Source organism: Psammomys obesus, unplaced genomic scaffold (genome assembly GCF_907164565.1).
Source record: "Psammomys obesus unplaced genomic scaffold, mPsaObe1.curated_primary_1811, whole genome shotgun sequence".
Lineage (NCBI taxonomy): Eukaryota > Metazoa > Chordata > Mammalia > Rodentia > Muridae > Psammomys > Psammomys obesus.
Genome location: NW_026593286.1, coordinates 19,048,772 through 19,073,310, shown reverse-complemented (window position 1 = coordinate 19,073,310; position 24,539 = coordinate 19,048,772). Strand labels below are relative to the sequence as shown.

Genomic DNA, 24,539 nt, shown 5'->3' with positions numbered 1-24,539 from the left:
CTTTGGACTCTGTACAGATCATCTAAGGTCTGCTGCTCTTTTCAAGTTTCCTAAGACTTCTCTCCTGTTTACTCTCAGCCAACAGCTTCGTCTGACTGGCATTCAAGATACGAGATCCCAGAGTCAGCCAGTGAGAGTTAGCTCCCTTGCTCTACGTGACTGTTGGCAGAAGTTACTTGTTCTGCGTTTCCTCACGAGTGAAATGGGGGTGGCAGGGATACCTGCCTCATAGGGTTGTCATGAGGACTAATTTGATAACTCAGGCTGTTTCCCTGGAACCAAACACAGTGCATATCCTGTGGTATCGTACCTTGTTGTTTTCTGTCAAAGAACAGTGTTTATCAGTAAACAGTCTTCTAGAAGCCCTCGTCATGTCCCTAGCACATTATCAATGGCAACAGTGGTCGTGATGATTTCATAGGGAAAGTAGTGGTTATAAGTGGGTACTACTCAATTTTATGTTCCATCTTATCGCTGAGCCTGCCTGCTTTGCAGTCATGTTAATTTCCTTCTCTCCAGGCCCAGTGGACATCCTTCATCCCTTCCCCATCCCTGTTGTCCAGGCCTGAGCTCCTGTTGTCTTAGCTGTTACCCTGGTCCACTCATAATGTCTTCTTTCCACCGTAGCCACATCCTCTTCATGTTAACGTCTCTTTCATCTAAAACAAAATAACCCCTCCAGGCTTCTCCTTGTAATTGCTGCTTGTTACTAATCATCTTTTCTTCTAAGTCTGGGTCTACTGGAGGAATAGACACTGTAGCTTGTCTCAGTTTCTTCTTCTCTGCCTCTGCTGTCTCTTTGAAGATCCAAAAGATACGACCACTTAAATTCCCTTCAGCCTTGCAGTCCTTTTCCATAGTCACTTTTCTCTTTGTAGAGCATTTGACGTTGTCAGTTATTTTTCCCTCTTGAAACTTGTGCATCTCCCCTAACTTAAGCTTCCAGATTTTTTTTTTTCCTGGGCTTTGAAAACTCCCTGCTAGACTCCTCTGATGTTTTCCTTCTCTGCCGACTTTACATGTGTTGTGTGTATAGTGCTTCAGAACAGCCTCACCGAGCACGGTGTGATATGAGGTGCCTTCCTTGCATTATGTACTTGGATCCTCTGGCCATCCTGTGAAGTAGGTTGCTTTGTTGTTGTCATCTTAAGCCTGAGAAGGCTGAGGGTCGGAGAAAAGGAACAACTTGCCTGAGATCTCTTGGTAAGTGGTGGAGGATTTAATTAATGCGCACGGTCTGAATCCAGAGCTCAGACACTCAGCCCTAAACCCTTTTTGCCCTCATAAGGCAGGTCTCACACACCATTGACATTTCATGTGCAGGGCCTCGAAAGCCACAAAGTCTGTCTGCATCCTATCCGTGGGCGGCTCAGGTGTCTGTATTTATCTCAAATTCAGTGCATACGGAAATGGCGTAATTATCTTTCTCTTGGCATGCTTCTTTTCCAGTGCCTCTCCTCTGTGCTGTTATTTCCCATTTCAGAGAATGGCTCCTGATTTCTTGGGGTCATCCCTTTCTTTAACTTCCCATGTCTAATTGGTTTACCAAGCTGTATTAAATTTACCCCAAATCTGTTCCTTTCAGTTCAGGTTAATATAGTGGCTAATGGCATTGATTTTGGAGTCAGATAGATTTGAATCTAAATTCAAGCATTTCCCTTTACTGGCATTTGAAATTGGCAGGTTAGGCTGTGCTTTGTAAAACAAATACCTGGGTTTGATGAACCTTCATTTGCTCATCTGTAGAGGACAACGGCAGTGGATGATTTTGAGGGCTGCTGCATAGTTTAACTGTGATAATTTAACCATGCTTGGCTTATTCAGTGCCTGGCCTGTTAGCTCTTAACAGCGTTTCCCACCAGCATGGTTTATGCATACCTTGTGCCTTCTGCTCCAGCCTGCCTTTCTGAGGTTGCTTGTGGCTATTTCCCTTCTTCCAGTCTCATTCCTTTCCAAACACTTGACTCCCTCAGCAAGTTTCATGTTTCCTTTTCCTTTTTTCAACATTTCCTGGTTTATTGTAAGAGATGTGAAAAAAATACAGAGGAAGAGGTGCATACAGTAAGACCTCTAGAAAGGTCTACAAGTGTCCCTGTCTTCTGGTGAACCGTGATCCAGGACCCTTCATTTGTTCGGCTGTGCAGAAGGTGTCTGAACCCTGCCCTTTAAATAAAATAATTAATTTATGTGTATGGGTGTTTTGCCTGAATATATGCCTGTGTATCCTGGGCAGGCATGCAGCGTCCCCAGAGGCTACAAGAAGGTATTGGATCCCTCATAAGTGGAGTTACAGACAGTTGTAAGCCACCATGTGGGTGCTGGGAACTGAGCCTCGGTCCTCTGGAAGAGCAGACAGTGCTTTTACCTGCTGAGCCATTATCTGCAGCCATTATTTTCCATCTTATGGAAATGTCATCACATAGGCAAGGTTGATTATATCAGGGGCCCGTGGTGAGCAGGTTAGCCTTTGACCCCAACCCCTCCTCAGAGTGGGTGGAGTATAAACTCTCAGCTCTCTAAGCCTGCCTTAGTCTTAATGATTTCTCCCGATTCCCTTTTCCTAGGCCACCCAGGGGCTGCCAGCCAATTACAGTGATTTTTTTTTTATTTTATTAATTCTGTTTATTTTTTGGGTGTGTATGTGTGGGGGAATATGCCCGCACTGTGGCACACGTGTGGGGGGTGTCCAAGGACAACTTGTGGGTGCTGATTCTCTCCTTCTGTCATCTGGGTCCTGGAGATGGAGCTCAGGTTGTCAGCCTTTGCTGGCAAGTGCCTTTCTCTCCTGAGCCCTCCGAGCAGAGTTCCATCACTGCCACTTAAAAGTTCTTTAATGCCACGATTCCTCCCTCCTTCTCCTCTCCATGATGGACTCATTCAGTGTTATGAACCCACTCTCCAGGAGAGTACCCTTATCCTCACATTTTGAATGTGATTTCAGTCGTTCTGACTCTTCAGACTGTAGACTGCCCTTGCTTTCAGTGGCCTCCTCTACTTGCCACCTAAGATGATCTACCGTTGTACAAACAAGAAAGCCAGCGATCAGACAGCAGTCTCCACACTCCAGCTACCTTGAAAATACCATTTGCTTTCCTCACCCCTGCTCCCACCCCTTTGATCGGGATTGACCCAAGGCCTTGCACATGTTCTCTGTGACCTGCACCCCCAGCCCTCCTTATGTTTGTACTCTCTAGCCCCATCTCTTGCTGCTTTCCAGCTGTGCCCTGTGCGCCAGCTAATACAGCCACTTGCTGGTCATGGCACGCCGCCTAGCAAAGCATTTTGTTTGTTCGCGTATTTACCTTTCTTAAATTTGTCCGACCTTGCTGGAAGTATTGATTGCCTGTTAGTGTTGGCAAATTTAGGGTTTAGAATCTAGTTTAGTGGCTGGCACATCACTGTTCCTTACACATTTTGCTAAGTTAATTACCAGATGCATACATATTTCAGAAAGTAAATGAAAAAGAGAGAAATAACTTCCTTATGGTCCCATCATCCAGATGCAGCTTCGGTAAGGGTTGTGTGTCCAGGTGGCTGCGTGGGCATTGTCTGCTTTCTAGGGCTTAGAGTCCTGTGTAACCTGGAGATTATGTCATCGTCTTTTGCCACATCACGTGAATATTGTGAGTACTGTATGCAGAATTTCCAATATTAGTTGTTTGACCTTGAAACTTTTAACCATAGTAAAATTTTACTATGTACTTATTTCTGGGGCTGTTTTTACCTGCTGGGTACTAGGGAATGGTGTACAAATACCATATACTTTTATCTTTTCTTTCCTCAAGTCTTATTTCAGAGGGTTTAAGAAAGTCTTCACGTGATTTAACTCGTAGCTCCACAAAACTCAATGTGACACATTGTATGTGTAACCCTTCTTTTTGTTGTTTTTTAAAAAGATTTTTATTTATTAACTTTTATCCTTTGAGAGTTTTGAGTTTCATACATGTTCCGATCATATTCAACCTATTTTCTCCAACTCTTCCCAGATCCACCCAGCTTCCCTACCCACCCAACTCTTTGACTTAAAAAAAAAATAGTTTTAAAAGAACAATGTATGCTGCCCAAATGTTGTTGGATGCATGCTCTTCTGCTGGAGAATAGTCAGCTGACCAGGGGCTACACCCTTAGAGAAAAGTGTCTTCCTCTCCCACAGCTCACAGTCGCCAGTCGCCAGTCTCTCCGTGGCCAGGGGCGGGAACTGTGTGCCGAACTCCTCTCTCCGAGCTGGGATTTGGTCTGGCTTGGTTTTATGCATGTGGTCCCAGTGCTGACTGCTGTGTCCAGACGATGTGCCTCACAGTCGGGACTACCTTTTACGTTCTGTGTGCCCCACTCCTCCCCTGAGCCCTGAGCCTTGGGACGGGGCTGCTGTGCGTGTGTTCCCGTTAGAGCCGAGCACGCTGCAGTCTCTTACTGTCTTGCCCTTCGGCCAGTTGTGGGTCTATGTCAATCACCATCTACTACAAACAGGGGCAGTAGGTGAGGTATGAGCCGTCGATACGATGCGAAAAGGGGTGTAGAAATCCAAGCAGGACAGGTGTTCCTTGGCAGGTCCAGATCGTATTCATTTTTTAGTTTATTTTTATGAGCGTTTGCCTGCATGTATATATATGCACCATGTGTGTTCCTGGTGCCTGTGGAGGCCAGAAGAGGGTGTCAGATGCCCTGGAACTGGAATTACAGACAGTGGTGAGCTGCCATGTGGGTGCTGGGAACAAAACCTGAGGGTCTTGTGCAAGAGCAGCAAATACTCTTAACCACTGAGCTGCTTCTCAGTGATTCTCCTTAATATTATATGCCGTTAATCTGTATTTTTGGAAGAGAATAGTTGATAAACTAATGAAACTTTCCATTGCAGTACTTTCCTTAGGCGTAAATGGAAGCTCAGCCAGGTGGTGATGTAATAAACTCTAAAGTCTAGATAATATCCCACAGTCAAGTCGCATGACTGTATCAAGAAGATGTAAGAGGCTGAGACCAGGGCTGGCAAGATGATTCAGGACATAACTGCACTCGCTGTGCATGTCAGATGACCTGAGTTGGATTCCTGGAATCCACAGTGGAGAGGTCTCGAGAACCAGCTGCCTCATGTCCTCTGACCTCTACATGAAAGCTGTAGCATGTATACACACACACACACACACACACACACACACAAGTAATAATTTAAAAATTTGCAATAAAAAGTCTACAGAATACTAAGGCATATTTTGTCCCAAGATTTTGAACTGTGCCCCATTCTTGTTTCTTGGAAAGAGCTGGTGAAAGCTAACTGCAGTGACTGGCTGTGGTTTGTTCTCACACTACCAGAATTAGTCTTTCTTGGGTCTGTGTAATTTCTTCCGTTTCTGCTATCAGCCTTTATGTACTTCTCTTCTTGTAAGGAAAGAGCCTTGATGACTTAATTTCTTGCTCTTATCCCCCTGACTTCTTGCCTCTCTGCTTCTCCAAGGGAAAATGTCAGCAAATAGAAAGTTTTAGGTCACACAGTGTTTATTACTGTGCTAATTATTCTGTGCATCCTTGTAAAAAGTTTTGTTGTTTTTTTTTTTAAATTGAATCCAGTTTCTGCCTTTTTAATTTTCTGTTCATTTTTAAGATACCCTCACTTCTGGGCTTATTGTCTGCAGGTAAGGATTTAAGCAAAACCCAATACATTTTGAAATGCTAATTTGGAAAATATTTAATAGAGGGAAGGGCACCTGGCATGCACAAGCCTATGAGTTTGAGCCCAGCACTACCTCACCCCTTAGTCCTACCAAAGGAGACGAAGCCTAGAGAAAGATTTTTAACTGTTCCCACTACTGTTAAAGGAGAAAAAGAACAAGGGGAAGTAATGTGTATATTCATTAGCTCTAGTTAGCCATACCATAACAATGTTTACTTATTCCAAAACATCAGGTTATTTTGACACACATAGCTTTAGTCTGTCAATTAAAGTAGACTATTTCTTGGTGTGTATGTATGTGTGTATATTATGCATGTTTGTGTGTGTGTGCACACATATGTGCAGAGGCCAAAGAACAACGTTGGATGTCACTTCTCTGGTGACATCCACATTTAAAAAGTGGCTATTTATTTATTTATTGAGACAAGATTCCTCGCTGGCCTGGAACTCATCAAGAAGGCTAGGCTGGCTGGCTAGCCAGCTACAAGGATCCACCTCTCTCTGCCTCCCAAACATTAGGACTATAGTGCGTGTGTGTGCGTGTACACACACACACACACGCACACGCACACACACACACATACACACTGTCATGGGTTCTGGGAATTGAACTCAGGTCCTTCTCTGCTTGTAAGGCAAGTACTTTACTGGCTGAGCTATCTCCCCATCCTAAACTAGACCTCAGTTAGAAATTTCCTAGTTGCTAATTTCAGTTATTTTTGATGGCTGCTCTTGACCTATGCTTAGTATCTCTTTAAGAGAAAAGTCTTCACATCCTTGTGTTTCACTTTGTGAAGAGAAGATAGAAAGCATCGTTGGTTGGGTTTCCTTTTCTCCTTTAATTACCTTAACATCCCCATGACTTTGAAGCCAACATGTTTTTAAAGCCAGCATGTTACTTGAGGCAAGATGTTTGAGGGCCTTTCTTGGAGCTGTCTTTTCCATGGCACCCAGATGCTGTTGCCCTTTTTGCACTGTGCCCAAAAAGAATCAGGGCCCTAAGAAAGTAGATTAGAAGGTGTGATCTAAAAAAAAAAAAAAATAGTTAAACTTAAAAAAGTTTTTGCATTTTTTGTCTAGTAAGCTTTGACACTTTTAATTGGCTGCATATAAAGATCTTACATAAATTAGTACATTGGAAAAGGTGGGTTTTCAGACACAAAGTTCTCCTGTGTACATGAAAAGCTGTGGCTCTGCATTCTGAGATGGGGACCAGAAGGACAGCTGGACAGATGGTTTCTTAGTCACTGTTAAGCTCCCATTACGTGTGCTTGCCATTTTGTATGTACCTCATGATGAAGCAGCAGCTGCTGACTTCTGTACTTCCGTGACATAAATTCCATGTTACTCCAAGGGCCTCCTGCCAGGGCCCCAAGGCTGGGGAGAAGGTGCCCAATGCTTGGATAGAACATCTTAACGTTACGCCTGTTTGTTTTTGCTGCTTGGAAGATAACTCTATAATTTTCACATATGGTATTGTATTTTTGTTTTGTGATAAGGGGAAAACACTTGTTTCTTTTCTTTCTAGTCAGGAAGAGGGACCTGCTGCTAAAAAATGCAAGACGGAGAAAGAAGAAGGTTACATAAGTATCTCCAGCCTGGCTGAAGGGAGTGTCACCAAGGTAAACAGCGTCCAGTGTCCAGTGTCCCTCTCTGCACTGGAACCACCTCAAGTTCTTCCTTTCTATCCAGGAATAGTTAATGAGAGTGAAGGATGTGCAGAAATATGTGCGTGACTGTTTTAGCAGGGTGCCTCTGTGGTGGCACTCCTGTACAGATCTTACTGGCTTCATTTGCCTGGTTTCTGGTTAGTCAAGATGACAGGATTAAGTGGGGCATGGTCAATGGTATGAACCTTATCCCCAAATACGTAAAGTTGAAGTAAGGAGTTCCATCCTCAGCACCCACAACCCCCTGTAACTCCAGCTTCAGGGAATCTTAACACCTCTGGCCCTCTCTGACATCTGTATTCATGTGCACAAAGCCACACACAGATACTCAGGTGTAATTTAAAAAATAAGTCTAAAAAATAAATCCACAAAAAACGACTTGCGAGGTTCGGACTTTCCAAATCAAATTCCCTTTGACAGCTTTGTTTGATGAGGTTTCCGGAAGTTGAGTGTATTAACTTCTTATATGCAACCTTGTTTTGAATCAACAGATTTTTAGCACTTCTCTCTTAGTAAAGTCAAATAGAAATGTCTCAGAAAAGTCAAATATCAGAACAGTGGTTTGGACTTGGGAATATTTTGTAGTATTGATAAGTCAAGCTCTCACGCCCTGAGCACTATTATTCCTGTACACAATTCCGAGCAAAGCGAGGTACTAAGTTTACCAGACAGAGCACACAGCCACCCCTTTGCCTTCTCAGGTATCTGAGTGCTGCAGAGGCCTTGTTAGGATTAATGCGGATTAAAGACAGGTATGATTAGAAAGTGTCACACAGCCGGACAGAATTGCACTGCCACAAATCTGTATATATGATCTGGTTCCTTAAAAGGATATGTTCAGTATGGACATATTGACATAGCCTACCAAATTTTCAGTGCCAAAGGGCCAGTAGCAGCCTCCCCCACCAAAACAAACAAAACACAAACAAACAAAACAAAAAGAATTTCTGTGAATCAAGCATTTGGCTGCTGTTTCTCATGTCATCATCATTACAGGAAAAAGTATTTAGCATGACCTCACACAACAATGTTTCCCCTTCCTAATTGAGTTGGTATCAACGTGTAGGTGGCCTCCACCACCAAAAGCCTTCAGGTTGGCGCGGCTAGTGGCTTGGAGTATAAACTTCTGACCTCCCTGGAGATAAGTCACCTTGAAGAAAGATAGTCAAGTGGAGGTAGACAGGGCAACTATGCGACTGCTTGAATTTTTTTAGTTTCTTTAAAGTTGATGTTTTTGTATGTGCACGTATTTGCATTCACACGTGTGTGCCACAGTATACGTTTAGAAAGAAGACAGCTTACAAGAGTTGGTTTTCTTTTTCTATCATGTCGATTTGGGGGATTGAACGTGCCAGCAAACTGACTTTGCCTGGTGAGCCATCTTGCCAGCCCCTGAATCTTCTAGCTTTTAAGAGAGTCCTAGAAATCAAAATGAGAGAAAGGCCTTCTCTTTTGTCTTTAAGAGCACACAACCTGCATGACGCCATCTGTCTTGCCTGAGGTGTGGTGGTTGGTTTTAGCTGTCAACTTGACATACTCTAGATTCACCTTGGGAATTGAATTGATGTGAGGAGCTGTCTAGATCGGGTTGGCCTGTGGGCTTGTCTATGGGGAATTACCTCACTTACACTAACTGAGGTGGGAAGACTTGCCTACTGTATGTGGCACCACTTCCTAGGAAGGGGATCTGAAGTTTGTAAGGTTGGACACTACCATTCATTCATTCATTCATTCATGCATTCATGCATGCATTCATGCATTCATTGCTCTCTTTTCCTGTTTGTGGTTATGATATGACCAATTTCCCTCAAGCTTCTTCCCCTGTGACTTCCATGCTGTAATGGATTTAATGTGAAACTGTGAGTCAGTTAAACCCTTTCTCCTTGGAGTTGTTTTTGTCAGGGTGTTCTGTCAGAGTAACTGGAATGGAGCTAAGATGTGGGTACTGCCAAAATGAGAAGTGAACTGCGGGTGTCTGTTCCAGGTTGGAAGTGTGAATCCTGTTGAAAATTTCCGTGTTCTTGTGAGACAGAAGATTGTCAGCTTTGAGGAAGGTAAGTGCATGCCATTCACGTGGTGTTCATAAGAAGGTAAATAGTCTAACTAAAGGTCTGGATTAGGTGCTGTGCTGTTCCATTGCAGTGCTTTCACAGCATTGGTCTTCACGGGCAGATCTGTGCTGCTTGCCAGGGCTTACTGCGTTGTCATTATGAACACACAGCAGGGTCAGGGGTCATGGGTCAGGGGTAGTCAGTGCAGCACAGATCTGCCCAAACAGAGATTAAACTGTGGTGCCGACCTCCCTATTACAAAAGCTTTGGATCGGAACTATGGAACCTTTATTTACACCTCCTTAAAGTTCTTTGGTGTCCTGTGAGTGAGGTGGAGCCCATTTTTCTATCTTCTTGAGACATGGTTCTTGCCCCAGTTCCAAGAGCATAGCCGCCTCTGCATACAGTCTCTGAAGGATGATACTGGATCCTTCTCAAATGACTGTTCTTACCTTTCCTTAGCATACAGTGCTTGTAATTCCATTTAGGTTGTAGCTAATCTCAAAGCAGTTTACACGATGAACAGAGGGTCAGTGACCAGTGATGTTCACTCAATTACACTACTGTTCCTGCCCATTTACTCTTTGAAAGGCAGCAGTTGGCAGTTGGTAAAGCCTGAGGGTTTTTGTTTGGTTGGTTTTTTTTTTTTTGAGACAGTTTTTTTTCTATGTAGTTCTGGCTGTTCCAAACTCACTGTAGACCAGGCTGGCCTCTAACTTAGAGAGTCCTCCTGCCTCTGCCTCCCAAGTGCTCGGAGTAAAGGCGTCACCACCACCACCCAGCTGTTTTTATGTTTGCTCTGGACATTCCTTTTTTGCTTCCCAGAGTCAGGTTCTTTATGATTTGCCCTTTCTCTGTGTGTTTATCTTCATGCATGCACAGATGTTTCTCTTCCAACCTGGCCGCTTTTTAGTGGAAAACTGACTTTCAGGACCAGCGAACACTACTCCCAAGCACAGTGAATAATCTGGGGTCTAATAAAACACCTGGGATTGCTGTGCTAGTCCCAAAGATAAGTATGATGCACTAAGCCTCAGAGAGCACCAGCAGTGACCAGGTTAGAGCCTATTGGCAGGAACACCCAAGGCCAAGTTTATGACCATTTCCTGAAAAAGACCAGCTTCGTGGTCATAATGATCTGTGGACAGAAGGGGTCTGCCTATGCTCTGTGTTTGAGATGGAGGAAGAGGCTTTTGTTCTGTTAAATGTTACTATGTAGGCCAAGAGCCTTTGAGTAATCTGGGGCTGGTAGCACACACTTTTAATCCCAGAACTCCAGGGGCAAAGTCGTGTGGATCTGTGAGTTTGAGGCCAGCCTGGTCTATAGAATGAGTTCCAGGACAGCCATGGCTACACATAGAAACCCTGTCTCAAAAAAACCAAAAGCCAAAAATCCCTTCATCTAAATAGAATTCTAGGTGGCAGACCTTGTTTTTTGTTATTGTTGTTTTGTTTGTGTTTTTGATTTTGCTTGTATAAATTTTCTTTCATGAATGACATCATCACTAGGGACTTTGAGAGTGACTTTGTGTTTGGAAGAGGGCAGATAAATTGAAGGACCCTGTTGTCAGTCATATGTGTGTATGTGTGTGTGTCTGTATATATTTGTTGTGGTTGTTTTGGGGGCAGCAACTCAGTTGGTAACCCCCTCTGGCCTGGGACTTACTATATAGACCAGGTTGGCCTCTAACTCACAGAGATCCATCCACCTCTGCGTCCCAGGTGCTGATCTTAAAGGAGAGTGCCAACGCTTCTGGCATGTTTATTCTATCTTTGGAGAAAGATTGAAATCTTAGTTTTTAATTGTTTGTTGTCAATTACATTGGCCAGTCAGTGTCCACTGTCCCTTTCTGGCAGTGGTAGGTCTTCCAAATCGGTGTGGGGTGGTCTCCTCAGGGAGCAGATACAGCTCTGATCACCACTGTGTGGCACCTTTTAGTTATTTGGTGTCTCCTGCGCAGATCATAGTCTAGTAGCACTTTCTCCTACTACTTGCCGCCCTAATACATCTAGTGTAGCAATTCTGCAGGGTCATGCTGAGGAAATGGAGAAGAGTTAGAACTTTAATAGTGGCTGTCCGAGAGGGTTGTTTTCATTCAGGAAACACGTGGATGGGTGTTCAGGGCAGAGAGTGAATCTTTGTCCCTAGGCTTGGTCATCAGTCATTGCTAAGGCTTGAGAAGAAGGGGGAAATGCCATAGCCCCTTCAAAGATAGTGCTGCCAGAGCTGGTTCAGGAGAGGAGTGAGCAGAGGAATGGGAAAGTGAGTGAATTAACCCGTGGGCATATCTACGGTTTTCACCATGGGTCCCCAAGTGACAACCACAAAACCCAGATGACCAAAGCTCTGGCAATACAGGGTTTATACACTATACTAGGAGATGTTGGTGAAGGGGCAGTTTGGTGTCTGGAATTACTTCCACCCTGGCAGAGGTCTTCTGAGAGTACAGGAGACCAAAGTCTAATGAGAACATGAGATAGAACCTTCCTAAGAATTCCTTCAACTTTGGGAAAACATGGCTTCCCTGAGCCACAGCCTTAGTGGTTCAAATCAGTGTTTTACAGTGACAAGGCACATAGACCACATGGCATGTATGTTATAAGAGGTACAGTTATATCCATTTTGCTGATCTAAAACAATGTAAAATTAGCAGAGATTTGAACATAAGTCTCATTCACATACTGAATTTTTCTATTTAGTCAAGTATTTCCCAGTTTCCCAACAACCTCTTTTCCTACATTTAATCTTAAACACCGTATTTATTATTTTTTTGTGTGTATCAGAAGACAACGTGCAGCAGCTGGTTTCTCCTTCTATCATGTGGTTCCCCAGGATCCAAGTCAGGCCATCAAGCTTGGCAATAAGCAGCTTACCTGCTCAGCTGTTTGGATGACCCCTTTCCCTACATTTGACATCACATACTAAAACCTTCTGTCTGTGATGGGCCTTTTGATCGGTAGACTGTTCTTTCACTTTGGATGAGGCACTGCCAGTGCTGTGATAGTGGTTGTCTCTGTACTTCCGCCCAGGGGGTGGTGAATCACAGCTCCCCACGGCTGTCACCAAACCAGACTCGCCATAGGGCTTGTTGGCAGAGGGGTGAGGCTTGTTAACCAGTGCTCTGTGTCTCACACCTGGCTCCTCTTTTGTCCCTCCCACTCTTGCTTTCACTTCAAAAGTTTTGTCTGCTCACTTCTTGCTTTTATTCTTCTGCTTGGGCATCTCTCTATTGAGGCTTTTTGTGATCCTCAACTCTTACTTCCTTTCCTGTGGAAGTGCACTCTATCCAGATCTCAAGCGTGTCCCAGGTGTGATCTGTTTTCCTTTCAAGAGACCTCTAGTCTGGGGGAAGGAGGAGGAAGTCTTTTTGGTTGATTGGACAAAAGTTTGACTAACAGTAGGTTGTTGATAATACTGAGGTAGAGCTGACATATCACATACTGATATTAACTAAAACGTGGGAGCACTTACTTTCTGTCCTGCCTGCTTGCAGCATAGGTCCGCCAGGACCTTGGTAATGCCTGCCATCTCCTGATAGCAGAATCTGCAGTAGACAGCTATACATTTCCTTGGCTTCTGGCTTTCAGTGTGAGGGATAACGATTCTCGTTCTAATCATGTTGGCAGATAGGATATAGAACAGCCTCCTGGCTGCAGGGCCTTCTGGGAGCTGTTGTTGATGCTCTCTCAGGTAGCTTTCTTTTCTCTTTCTTTCTTGTCTTTCTTTTGTTTTTGGTTTTTGGTTTTTTCGAGACAAGGTTTCTCTGTACAGCCTTGGCTGTCCTGGAATCGCTTTGTAGACCAGGCTAGTCTCAAACTCACAGAGATCTGTCTGCCTCTGCCATTCTGAGCACTGGGATTACAGACGTGTGCCACCGTGTCTGGCTTTCTATTACATCCTTTTTTCGCTGTCTGCCCTGCCAATCTGTGACCGAAGTTTTACAATGGAGAAGTTTTTGGCCATGACCGCATGCGTAATAGCATCCTTCAGTTGTGAAAGTTGGCTCATTTCCCCTGTTCATTCATGCTGTTCATAAGAGGAGTGTTATCATCTATGGTTTATTTATTACCTCTGAGGCCCCTCAAATCAAATCTTTCCATGTGTTTGAATGTCTTTCTCTACCCAGCCATTAGTAGGCTGCTGAAGAACACCACAGATTTCTAGCACTTTCTCTACTTCACTTAATGCTAACATCGTTTGAGAGGAGATGGCAAGGTAGAGGAGGAAGAATAGCCACACCACTTTAGTCACTTCTCCCATTTCTGTGTGACTCAGATCTGTCCGAGTTGATAAATACGGGACATTAGGTAAAAGAGCTAGGCTGTTCCTCTCAGAAAAGATGGACACATGGAGACAGCTAATAGGATGCAACATAACTTATAAGATGATTTTCCCTTTCGTGGATCTTGTTTTTGCCATGTAGATTATAGGACCTGTTTTATATTAGGCTTCTGTACAGTGATGGGGAACTGGAACTCCAGTCTACCAAGCTGAACTTTCAGGAATGTGACTGGCTTAAAAGGAAAAAGGGTGTCAGGGCATCCTAGATAGAAATGGCACAGACCCCGTCCTCCATGCTTTGTTTGATGCTGGCTTTCTTTGTAAGTGAGGAGAGGCAATGCACTGTGCCCGTTTGATAGAGGACGCTCGGTTTGTCTTGTGGCTTTCGGAGATTTACTCTCTCCTCCCTTTCCTTTAGTTTATGTAAGAAATCTGTGTGTCTCCCCCTTCCTCACCTTGTCTGTATGTTTTTCTTCAAAAACATTCTTTTAATTTTAAGAGCCGTTTTCTAAAATTTGTTTTTCCAAGTTCTTCCAGCACTAGGTAAAATATGCTATGATTAAATGGTAATGAAATTATATTATTCATCAAAGCCCAGTAGGTGTATTTTTCCATTCTGTTTTTGTATGAGATAGCTCTGTCCCATTTTCACAGGAAGTTATTTATATAAATACGTGATTTTTCTGCCATGAGTTAATTCTTAACTGTGGATTTTAGAGCCTTGTGATTTAGGCTCTCTTTCTCTCTGTTTCCTTTCGGTAGTTTGCCTTGATATATGTAATTCTGAGTATGAATTAGATAATCTGTCAAAGTTTGTGAAGATAAAGATTAGATTATCTTGTCAACTTAAGAAAAAGTTCTGCTAAATATCTTGAACAACTTAAAAGAAAGATACTAAATACAGAGACTAACTTATAAACATCTTTAGACCCATTTTTATTTTTTTTCAAAAAAGTTTGACATAACTTTCTCATTTTTTCCTTAAAGTAGCTCTGATGCACGTAGTCATGAGGGAAAGAACACACACTTGCCAGTTCTTGGGGTTTAGACTATAATTTATATTTTTTATTAAATATTTTTTACTTGCTTTTTTTTTTTTTTTTTTAACTTGATTTAAGTTGCTAAGTCCTAGAACTTGAGTATCAGGCTTATTTCGTGCACCATTTATCAGGGCTTGTCATCTTACTGGAACATAAAACACTCTTTGGAAACCTGAAGGACCTGGAGAAGAGGTGTGTTACAATTTGACACGTAATTACACATCAGCGGCCCCTGGAGTCATCTTCCACATGGGCGGGTTGAGGCTCAGAGCAATTAGGATGGCTTCCCACATATTGCTGCAAATGTGTAGAAGACACCGCATCAGCTCCAGAGAGTCACTTCATGTCCTCTGTAGCTTAAATTGGCACACAACACTGCTCTGAAAGTATACATTGTAGTGTAATAAAACTCATCAGCCAAGTGATTAAACTGCAGTGAAGTAAGGATGAAAAGAGGAACTAGAAATGGCATTAAATGGAAACTAAAGACCACCATGTGCAAGTCACTGCCATATTTTCAGGGGCTCGAACAGCAGCTTAGTTGCTGAAGTGCCTGCCATGCAAACATTGTGACCAGAGTCCAGATTCCTAGCAGTCACGTGAAACAGGCCAGGCACTGTGGAGTGTGCCCTGGGGAGGACAGAAAAATGATGCTTGGAGCTGGCTAGTGGCCCAGCCAAATTGGTGAGCTCCAAGTTCTGGGAGAGAAGGGCTGGCAGGATGGTTCAGTGGGTAAATGTACTTTGAGTTTGACCTCTGAAACCCACATAAAGGTAGAAGGAGAGAACCCCACAAAGTGGTCATCTGACATCTGCATGCATGCTGAGGCATCTCTCTCTCTCTCTCTCTCTCTCTCTCTCACACACACACACACACACACACACACACACATGCACACACTGTCTCTAATAATAGTAAAAACAAATGAAAGAAATGAGGTAGAGAAAGAATGAAGAAGATACTTTAACGTTGACCTCTGATCTCTGCATATCAGTGCACACGTGGGCGCACACATGCAGATTCGTACCCATACTTCCACCCATGAACGTGTATGCACACTCCCTATAAATACACGTTTTTATATATGTATGTGTATATGTGTTTGTGTGTATACCTTGTGTGTGTCTGGTTGTATTTTCATATTTTAGCAACTCTCTTAAAAGGCTTCCACCCATTCTTTCTCTGCTTCTCAAATTCTTAGATTTGTTCCTGCTCTTGTGTACATGAGAAAAATCTCTAAGTATGATGTATGGCCCTTGGAAAACATGGCCTGGCTGCCCCTTAAGAAAGATGCCTGAAGCCTTAAAATGAACACGCACAAGCGAAGCTGCATTCAAAGTGAGCACTTCGCTATTTATTAAAGCATTACGGGGACTTGTATGTAACATACCACAGCAATCCTGTCCTTGATGCTTTTCTCTCCCCATGCAGTGCAGTAAAGTGGCTTGCCGAAAACTTGCTGAATAAGCCTCCCTCCCCCATAGTCTGTGTTAAAAAATGGAAGATACCTTTTTCTTTGGCTGAAAAATGTAAATTTTTTTGAGATTCATTTTTTCATATATGCAAATTCTGCATGAATGTTTATCTGTGCATCGTGGATGTACAATGCCTGTGAAGGTCAGGAGAAGGCATTAGATCCCCTGAAACTGGACTTCTAGGCAGTGTTGAATTCCCACGTGGGTTCTGGGACTCGAACCTAGGTCCTCGAGAAGAGCAATCAGTGCTTTTAACAGCTAAGCTATCTCCCCAGTTCCCAAAGTGCAGATCTCATTCTTGCCTTCCCTGCATTAGCTAACTGGAAGAGGCCAGAATCTACTTCGACATTCCTTTCACATGCTGAACAACCAGCTTGCATTGGTGACTTCTGCCATCCGTGAGACAGGGCACGATGCTCACAGGTGGTGGAAATGCAGAACACTTCGGAGGAAAGGGTGTATCGTTCTGCTTGCTGCCAGAGTTCACACTTGCAGTAAATGCACATGATACAGGTGATAAGACAGAAAGCAGTGAGGTCCTCACTCATGGCAATTTGCTTTCCCCCTCACCGTCCAGAGATTCCGATTCTTCCTTGCGGGTAGACCACTGTCATGCAGGGCCTTGTGTTTGGCGCTTGAACTGGGCTGTCGTGAAGATTGCCTCTCGGGCCCAGCTGGTTGAAGAAGGAAACTGATTTCAGATTGTGCTGATGCGTGAACTGCTTTAATCAATGACTTAAAGTGACTGCTGGTGGCAAGCAGCAGAAGCTCTGAACCAATTAAGATGTTTAGGCAAGGACGTTAGACTTTTGTTAAAATAGGCACTAATCAGTGCGGTGTGTTGAGAGTAGCCAAGAAACAGCTTGGAGTTATTACACTTAAATGTAATAAAAGTGTTTGGTCCTCTTGCAGATTGCAAGCCCAAGGCTAAAAATATGCTGACGCGGGAAGAAATGACAAGTGTAATCGATACAGTGAGTCCTTCCTAGGTCCATGCAGAGCTGCACGGGAATTAAAACTAAAACTGGCCCATTCTCATGTCTTTGGCCAGAAGTGGGAAGGGAGTTTGCTTCACATACAGAACGAGTTTCAGCAGGGATTAAGGATGGTGTCAGCAGGGCTGTCTGTAGAAAGAGCAGAAAGATGAACTTTTATTAAACAAGAGCCATTCTTTCTGGAGAACTGTTCTGTCATTTCCTGTAGTGTTTCGTCAGGGCTGATTTTCCAGCTGAGCCTCAGTGGCTGTTCCATAGTAGAAACGTGATATTTCCACACTGAGGTAGGGCCCCGGAATCCAGTGTTGGTGCCATCTCTCTACAGCTTAATTGAAGTAAATGCTTCTACTGTGAAGTTTCCTTGCCAGTGTGCTTGGGGAGCTTTGACGAGTTCCTAGAGCTTTACTGCCATCCTGCAGTCCAGTGAGGAAAATGTTTTCTTTCCCCCAGAAGGTCCTCATGCCTGTAGTTGGTTCTTCTCATCCCACTGTGAGCAAGTACTTTCTGTCACTGAAGATTTGCTTTTTCTAGAAAAAAATCTAAATGGAGTCTTTCGATGCAACCTTTGCAGCCAGCTTTTTGACTGATTATGTTTTTAAGGTTTTCCATGTTGGAGTGTATAGCAGGGGTGGATTCCTGTATTTCAGCAGACGGCTTATTCCTGGGTAAAACAATGAATACAGAACCTTACCTTTTATTGCTTGCCTGCCCAGTACTATCGCGTTGTGTCTATCCATTCACCAGATGGACACTTGGATTGTTTCCAGTTGGGGCTGTTTCAAGTGGTGCTGCTCTCACATTTGTATGCAAGCCTGTTTTGCGTGCATTTAACTTGCTGTTGATTTTGAATTGAATTCTGTCGTGATTAAAAAGCATTTGCAATGGTGCTAGGCCTTATGGCTTACCGTATAGTCTACCCTGACACATTCCCTGTGGCCTGACAAGGAGTGTGCATTCTGCTGCTGTTAGCTGAAGCGTTCCAGGAGTGTCGCTTTGGCTGATCATTTGTTCGGATGCATGTCTTTGTTGGTTTTCTGTCTAGCGCTTTTCTGTGATGTGCTGGGTATTGAAAGTTCTTCACCCCCAGGGCTTTGCTTCACCTCATTTACTAAGAGACTAAGTGAACTTCTATAGGGCACCAAAAAGAAAACACAGTCTGTTCAGGTAACACAGGGTATTGGGGTTTTTGAAAATGAACGTGGATACAAGTGTTACAAGATTATACTTGTTTTTAGAACCCTCTGCTTCTCGAGAAGAATTTGTTCATATTATGAAAAGATGAGGTTACTCAATGTAGGAAGTATTACATAGATTTCAGAATTTATTGGAGCATAAGGTCATTACTTGTGAGAAATAAAGAGAATTTTATTGATAGATATTTTAGAGTGTCAGGTCTTAGACCAATGTTTATAGATTGGCAAAATGTATCAGTTTGTTATTCCTTTCATTTGTTTTTTTCTTTTGTGCCATTTTTATTAAGCTCATGTTTATTTTGTTCAGTAATCAGTCTTATGCACTGAAAAGAAAATAAATATGGAATCATCTAGGATGTATTGTTTCATAATTTATTCCATTCCTCTTTTTAATATATTTAAAATTTTTTATTAAAAATATGTTTACTTAAATGTATATGTCTCTGTGTGAATGCTATGTGTGTAAAAGTAGGTACTGCAGAGACTAGAAAAGAATATCAGATTCCCTGGAGCTGAGGTGATAGACAATTGTGAGTTGCCATAGGGGTACTGGGAGTTGATCCTGGATCATCTGGAAGTGAAGCCTGTAGCTGACACTTGCTACTTTGTGTATTTTTTCCTCTTCTGCTCTTCTCCACCCCTTTAACGCTCTAACATTAGACAGGAGAGAAGAAAAGGATAGAGAGGAAAAGGGGTGACGCTATTGTTATACAATTTCTTGTTGATTAGGGGTATTGAGTTCCTTGGGGCAAGTTTGCTCTTTGCTGTCCGGATATCTAATGTCTTCTCCTCATTTCTTTGCACATGACTACCTGACAAACTGCAACCAACAGCATCCAGTCACCAACAGCAACAGCAACTCTGCCTCTCGGGGCCCCAGCATTTATCTATCCTCTGGCAAGTTCCCAGAATTCCAAATGTCACACTTTTGCAGAAACTATCTGCAGCTGGTAAAACCACACCCCTGCTAGAGCATGAGGCAAATCACAGTCACCTGCTGTGAAGCAGCCTCATATCCCCACACTTGGGATTAAAATGAAAACATGTTTCTATTACATTTCTGTGTTTTTTAAAGAAACCAAAATTACAAAATTCTCACTACAGTAGCTAGTGCTTTTAACCATTGAGCTCTCTCTATAGCACCCTAAAAATAGATTTTTGAGGCATTGGAGGTGTTTTACAACCATCTGTAACTTCAGTTACAGAGGGTCCTACACCCTCATCTGACCTTCTTGGGCATCAGGCAAGCAGAAGGTGCACATACATACACAGAGGCAAAAAACTTATTCAAAAAATCAAAAACAAAAACAACCCCAAAACAGAAAACAACCAAAAATAAGATTATTTTAAAAATAATTTTCAATTGACACAGAAAATAAAAATTGAACATATTAGTGAAGTAATATAGTATGTTAAAATTTTTAAAATGAAATTTGCAGGGAAATGGTGGGAACTAGAAAAGATCATCCTGAGTGAGGTATCCCAGAAGCAGAAAGACACACGGGTTATATACTCACTCTTAAGTGGATATTAAACATATAATATAGGATAGACATACTAAAATCTGTACACCTAAAGAAGCTAATCAAGAAGGAGGACTTTGGCTAAGATGCTCAATCTTCATTCAGAAAGGCAAAGGGGATGGATATCAGAAGAGGGAGAAAACAGGGAACAGGACAGGAGCCTACCACAGAGGGCCTCTGAAAGGCTCTACCCTGCAGGGTATCAAAGCAGATGCTGAGACTCACAACCAAATTTGGGCAGAGTGCAGGGAATCTTATGAAAGAAGGGGGAGATAGAAAGACCTGGAGGGGACAGGAACACCACAAGGAGAGCAACAGAACCAAAAAATCTGGGCATAGGGGTGATTTCTGAGACTGATACTCCAACCAAGGACCATTCATGAAGATAACTTAGAACTCCTGCACAGAAGTAGCCCATGGCAGCTCAGTGTCCAAGTGGGTTCCTTAGTAATGGGAACAAGAACTGTCTCTGACATGAACTCAGTGGCTGGCTCTTTGATCACCTCCCCCTGAGGCGGGGATCAGCCTTACCAGGCCACAGAGGAAGAAATGCAGCCACTCCTGATGAGACCTGATAGACTAGGATCAGAGGGAAGGGGAGGAGGACCTCACTTATCAGTGGATTGGGGAAAGAGGGTGGAGAAGAGGGAGGGAGGGCAGGATTGGGAGGGAAAGAGGGAGGGAGCTACAGGTGGGATATAAACTGTAATTGATAAAAATAAAAAGAAAAAATATCTTAAAAAAAAGAAAAAAATTCACAAATTAAAAAATTTTAAATAATTTAAAATTTTATTTGTGTAAACATTTTGCCTGCATGTGTGTAAGAAAATACATACGGAATAATTTAGGCTGCATCATAAGTATGGCTGATACCTAAGGAGGTCAGAAGAGGATGTTGGATTCCCTGGTTTTAGATAGTTGTGAGACAGTCTAGTGTTAGCTGTGGAAGGAAGCTCAACGAGAGAGTGTCTTGATCAGAGGGATTATCTTGATTATGCTAACTAGGTGGGAAGGCTTGCCCACCGTGGGTGACGTCATTCCCTACACTGAGAATTCTAAACTGAGTAGGGATGGAGCAAGCCAGCTGAAGACAAGCATGCATTCATTATTTTCTCGCTTTCTGCTCTTGAGTGTGGGTGTGGTGTGACTTACTGCTTCACGTTCTTGTAGCCTTGAGTTCCACACTGAAGAATTATAACTTGAATTGTGAGCAGAATAAACCCTTTCCCCCCTCAAGTTGCTTTTGCCAGGGTAATTTATCAGAGCAACGGGAAAAGAAGGGAAGACAGTGCGTGTCCATATAATTACGATCATATTTACACCCTCCATTAGTCTCTTATGTAGCTTATTCTGTGTGGATTTTCTTTCTCCGTAGAATTTTGTTGAAATTGTTTCCACTTCCGTAAAACTAAAGGGAGTTGTAGACCGTCCGTTTCCTTAAGTGAATAGCAAGCACCAAATATACTCTGTGTTGTTTTAAATGAAAGGAGGCTAAGAAAGCATCTTCTTTCCTTGAGGAATTTAGAGGATGAAGTCAGTGAGACTGGGTCATTTGCTCCTGGACTTAGTGAAGGTTTATTGAATGTCTTCTGTGAGCCACTTACAACGGTAGGACAGAGATAATTACAGATAAAGCACTCTGTGTGCCCTGTAGAGTGATAAGTACATAGTTTCTCAAGGCCACTGGAGCAGAGTAGGACAGGCTGCATGGCTTAAAGCAGCAGAAGTTTGTTTTGGATTCATGGCATTTTCCCCTTGAACTGTCGTTGCGCATGGTTGTGCACATACGAACACAACCCGCTCGGCCTGTACACGGTTACTCATATGTATGTGTTTAGGGCCGATCATTTGGTATTGGATAACCAGCTGTGAGCTCTTCTCCGGGGACGATTGCCTTTTCTTTTTGCAGCTTCTGTGACATTTTCAGGAGACAAAATCTCACAGCTAACTCCCTGTTTCTCTTGCTCTTACAATGCTTCTGGCCCTTCTTCAGGAATAATCCCTGAGTCTTAGGTATAGGAGTTGTATTGGGGATGTATTCTTGGATACTCAAGTGCTCTAAATAATGTACTGATTAAAAAAAATTCTCTTTTAAAGCAACAAAGATCGATCTCACTGTTCCGGAGACTGGAAGCCTTGAAGTCAAGGTTTGGCAGATTTGGTTTCTTTTGAGAACTTGAGGGGAATGTGTTAGTTGCTCTTGTGTAGCTTTTGGTGACACCTGGTAGTCCTTGGTGTTCTTGGCTTATGATGTATTACTGCAGTCTCTGCTTCCTTCTAATATGGAGTACTTGGTATGTATTTGTGTCTAAATTTGCTTTTGCTTTATAAGGAGGCCTGTCATAGTAGATGCAAGTACAGTCTAGTGACCTCATCTTAATGGTGTCTCCAGGGGTCTTATTTCCATGTAAGGTCACGTGGTCAGGTTCTCAAAAAGGACATGAATTTTGGGAGAATACTATCATCTGATTATAGTACTGTAAAGGGAAATTCTGCAGACTGACAGGACTGGGGTTCTGGAGTAAGATACACTGTGATGATGTGTGGAGGCCTCACTGTTGTGGGAAGAAGCGTCCACTGGGTTTGTAGGGTGAGTTTGCAAACAGGAACAACATGCTCCTGCTCTGAAAAAGAATGCACATGGCTTCCCATCAGAGCAAACTTCCTGGAGGACAAAAGGAGTAGAGCTCAGAGCAGTAGCTGGACACACATCACAGAGGTCTGGATCTTCACACCTTGTGCTCTCCTGAAAGGTGATGAGTAATCTGCTTGACCTTATGCCTCAGTTGGAAAGGTAGACCCGACGGAGGCAGATGGTTTAGGAGATTACCGAGTTAAGTGGTCATGGGGGAGGGAGTAAGGAATAGTGAAAAGAGGTCAGACCCTTGATGTGATTTGAAAGTACAGTATGCAGTTTTGCTTATTAGGCCTGAGAGAAGGAAGGAGATGAAGAGTGACTCTCAAGACTTGTCTTGAGCATCAAGAAAGAATTGCTATTGATGAGAAAGGAGCAGCATGTTAAGTCGGTTACCCAGATCTGGACTTAAAATACTTCTGGGGAAAGCTGTTACAGAAATGGTGTCTAAAGGCATGAGACTGGATGTAATACTTTGGTAGGGGAGGGGTGCAGGGAAGATGTGCAATAGGAGGGAAGGCAGACTGTATGAGTCCAGGTGCAACCGAAAGACAGGTTGAGGAAACAGTCAAGAAATAGGTCATAAAGTAGGCTAAAAGGGCCCCCCAACATGTCCTAAGTGGTCCTTCCTAGTGTTCATGATGTTTGTGGCACCTCCCCCAAATATGATTTGCTGTTTTTGTTAGTTTTTGTCCCTTTAATGATTGACCATTTCAGACCACTTTGTAGTCATTTTTAAATCCCTTCATTTCTAAATTCATCCTCTCACATCTCTCTTTGTATCTTAACTACCACTGTGCTGTTCCAAGCTGTCATTATTTCACCATTGGTCAGTTCCAACATCCTATATTAATTAGACATAAAGTTCTTATTTTCAGCCTAGCCCATGTGTTTGTATAGATTTAGCTTATAGTATGTGGGTCAGCCCTTTTTAACCATGTGTCATGTTTTTGAAATCAGTCCACTATCTAAGACTTGCTGCAATGTGATCCCATGCTGCCACTCTGGCCCAGCATTCCTCTTCTGTGAACCCTGTACTCAAACCAAACAGTAACCCTGCCGACCCCTTCCTCTCTATGCTTGCTCATGCTATTCTATCAAAAAAAAAATGTCCTGTCTCTTCTCTTCCCCAGACTTACTCTGTGCTTTAAGAACCTGTAGGTAGCATAGTCTAGTCGTTGTTGTCTTATCATGATAACATAGTTATTCCACCATGGGTGAGACAGAATGACTTCCCTATTTTCTGATGCTCTCTGCACACTGCCAGCTTATAGTGAGTTACTTTGTTTCGGTTGTTAACTTTAACAGACCAGAAGTAATAAAAATTTGAATTTTTAAGTTGCACCAGAATTTTTCCTTTGTTCAATCATTTCCAAATTCTAGAACTCTGAAAGAAAAAAATAGAATATATCAGTTACTTTCCTCATTGCAGTGACACAGTACTTGACAACAGCACCCTACAGAAGGGATTCTTTATTTTGGCTCACAGTTTGTAGGGAGACTGTCCTTAGTAGCAGGGAAAACATGGTGGCAGGATATGTGGTAGCTGCTCACACTGCATCCACAGCCAGGAATCAGAGAGAGATGAATGCTGCTTCTCTGCTTGTTTTCTCTTATTTTCAGTCTAGGACCCAGTTGATGAGATGGTGCTTCTGTCTTGGTCAGTGTTCTATTGCTTTGAAGAGACACTATGACCACAGCAACTTTCATAAAGAAAAATATGTAATTGGGACTGGCTTACAGTTCAGAGGTTTAATCCATTGTCACCATGGTGGCATGCAGGCAGACATGGTGCTGGAGAGGTTAGCTGTGAGTTCTACATCTTGATCCATAGGCAGAAGGAAGAGAAAGACACTGGGCCTGGATTGAGAATTGGAAATCAAAGCCCACCCCCCAGTGACACACTTCCTCCAACAAGACCACACTTCCTAATCATGACACTCCCTAGTGACCAAGCATTCAAATACATGAGTCTGTGGGGCCATTCCCATTCAAACCACCACAGCT

At 43.0% G+C, this 24,539-nt stretch overlaps 1 protein-coding gene across 1 annotated transcript in view; it reads left to right on the top strand.

The window, feature by feature from the left end:
- The window catches only part of Xrcc5 (X-ray repair cross complementing 5), an 86,678-nt gene that overhangs the window by 40,769 nt on the left and 21,370 nt on the right, over positions 1–24,539 (top strand). The window contains exons 15-16 of the mRNA XM_055616896.1: positions 7,197–7,290; positions 9,323–9,392. Of these exons, the coding sequence (XP_055472871.1) occupies positions 7,197–7,290; positions 9,323–9,392 (164 nt within the window). The remainder of the gene's footprint in view (positions 1–7,196; positions 7,291–9,322; positions 9,393–24,539) is intronic.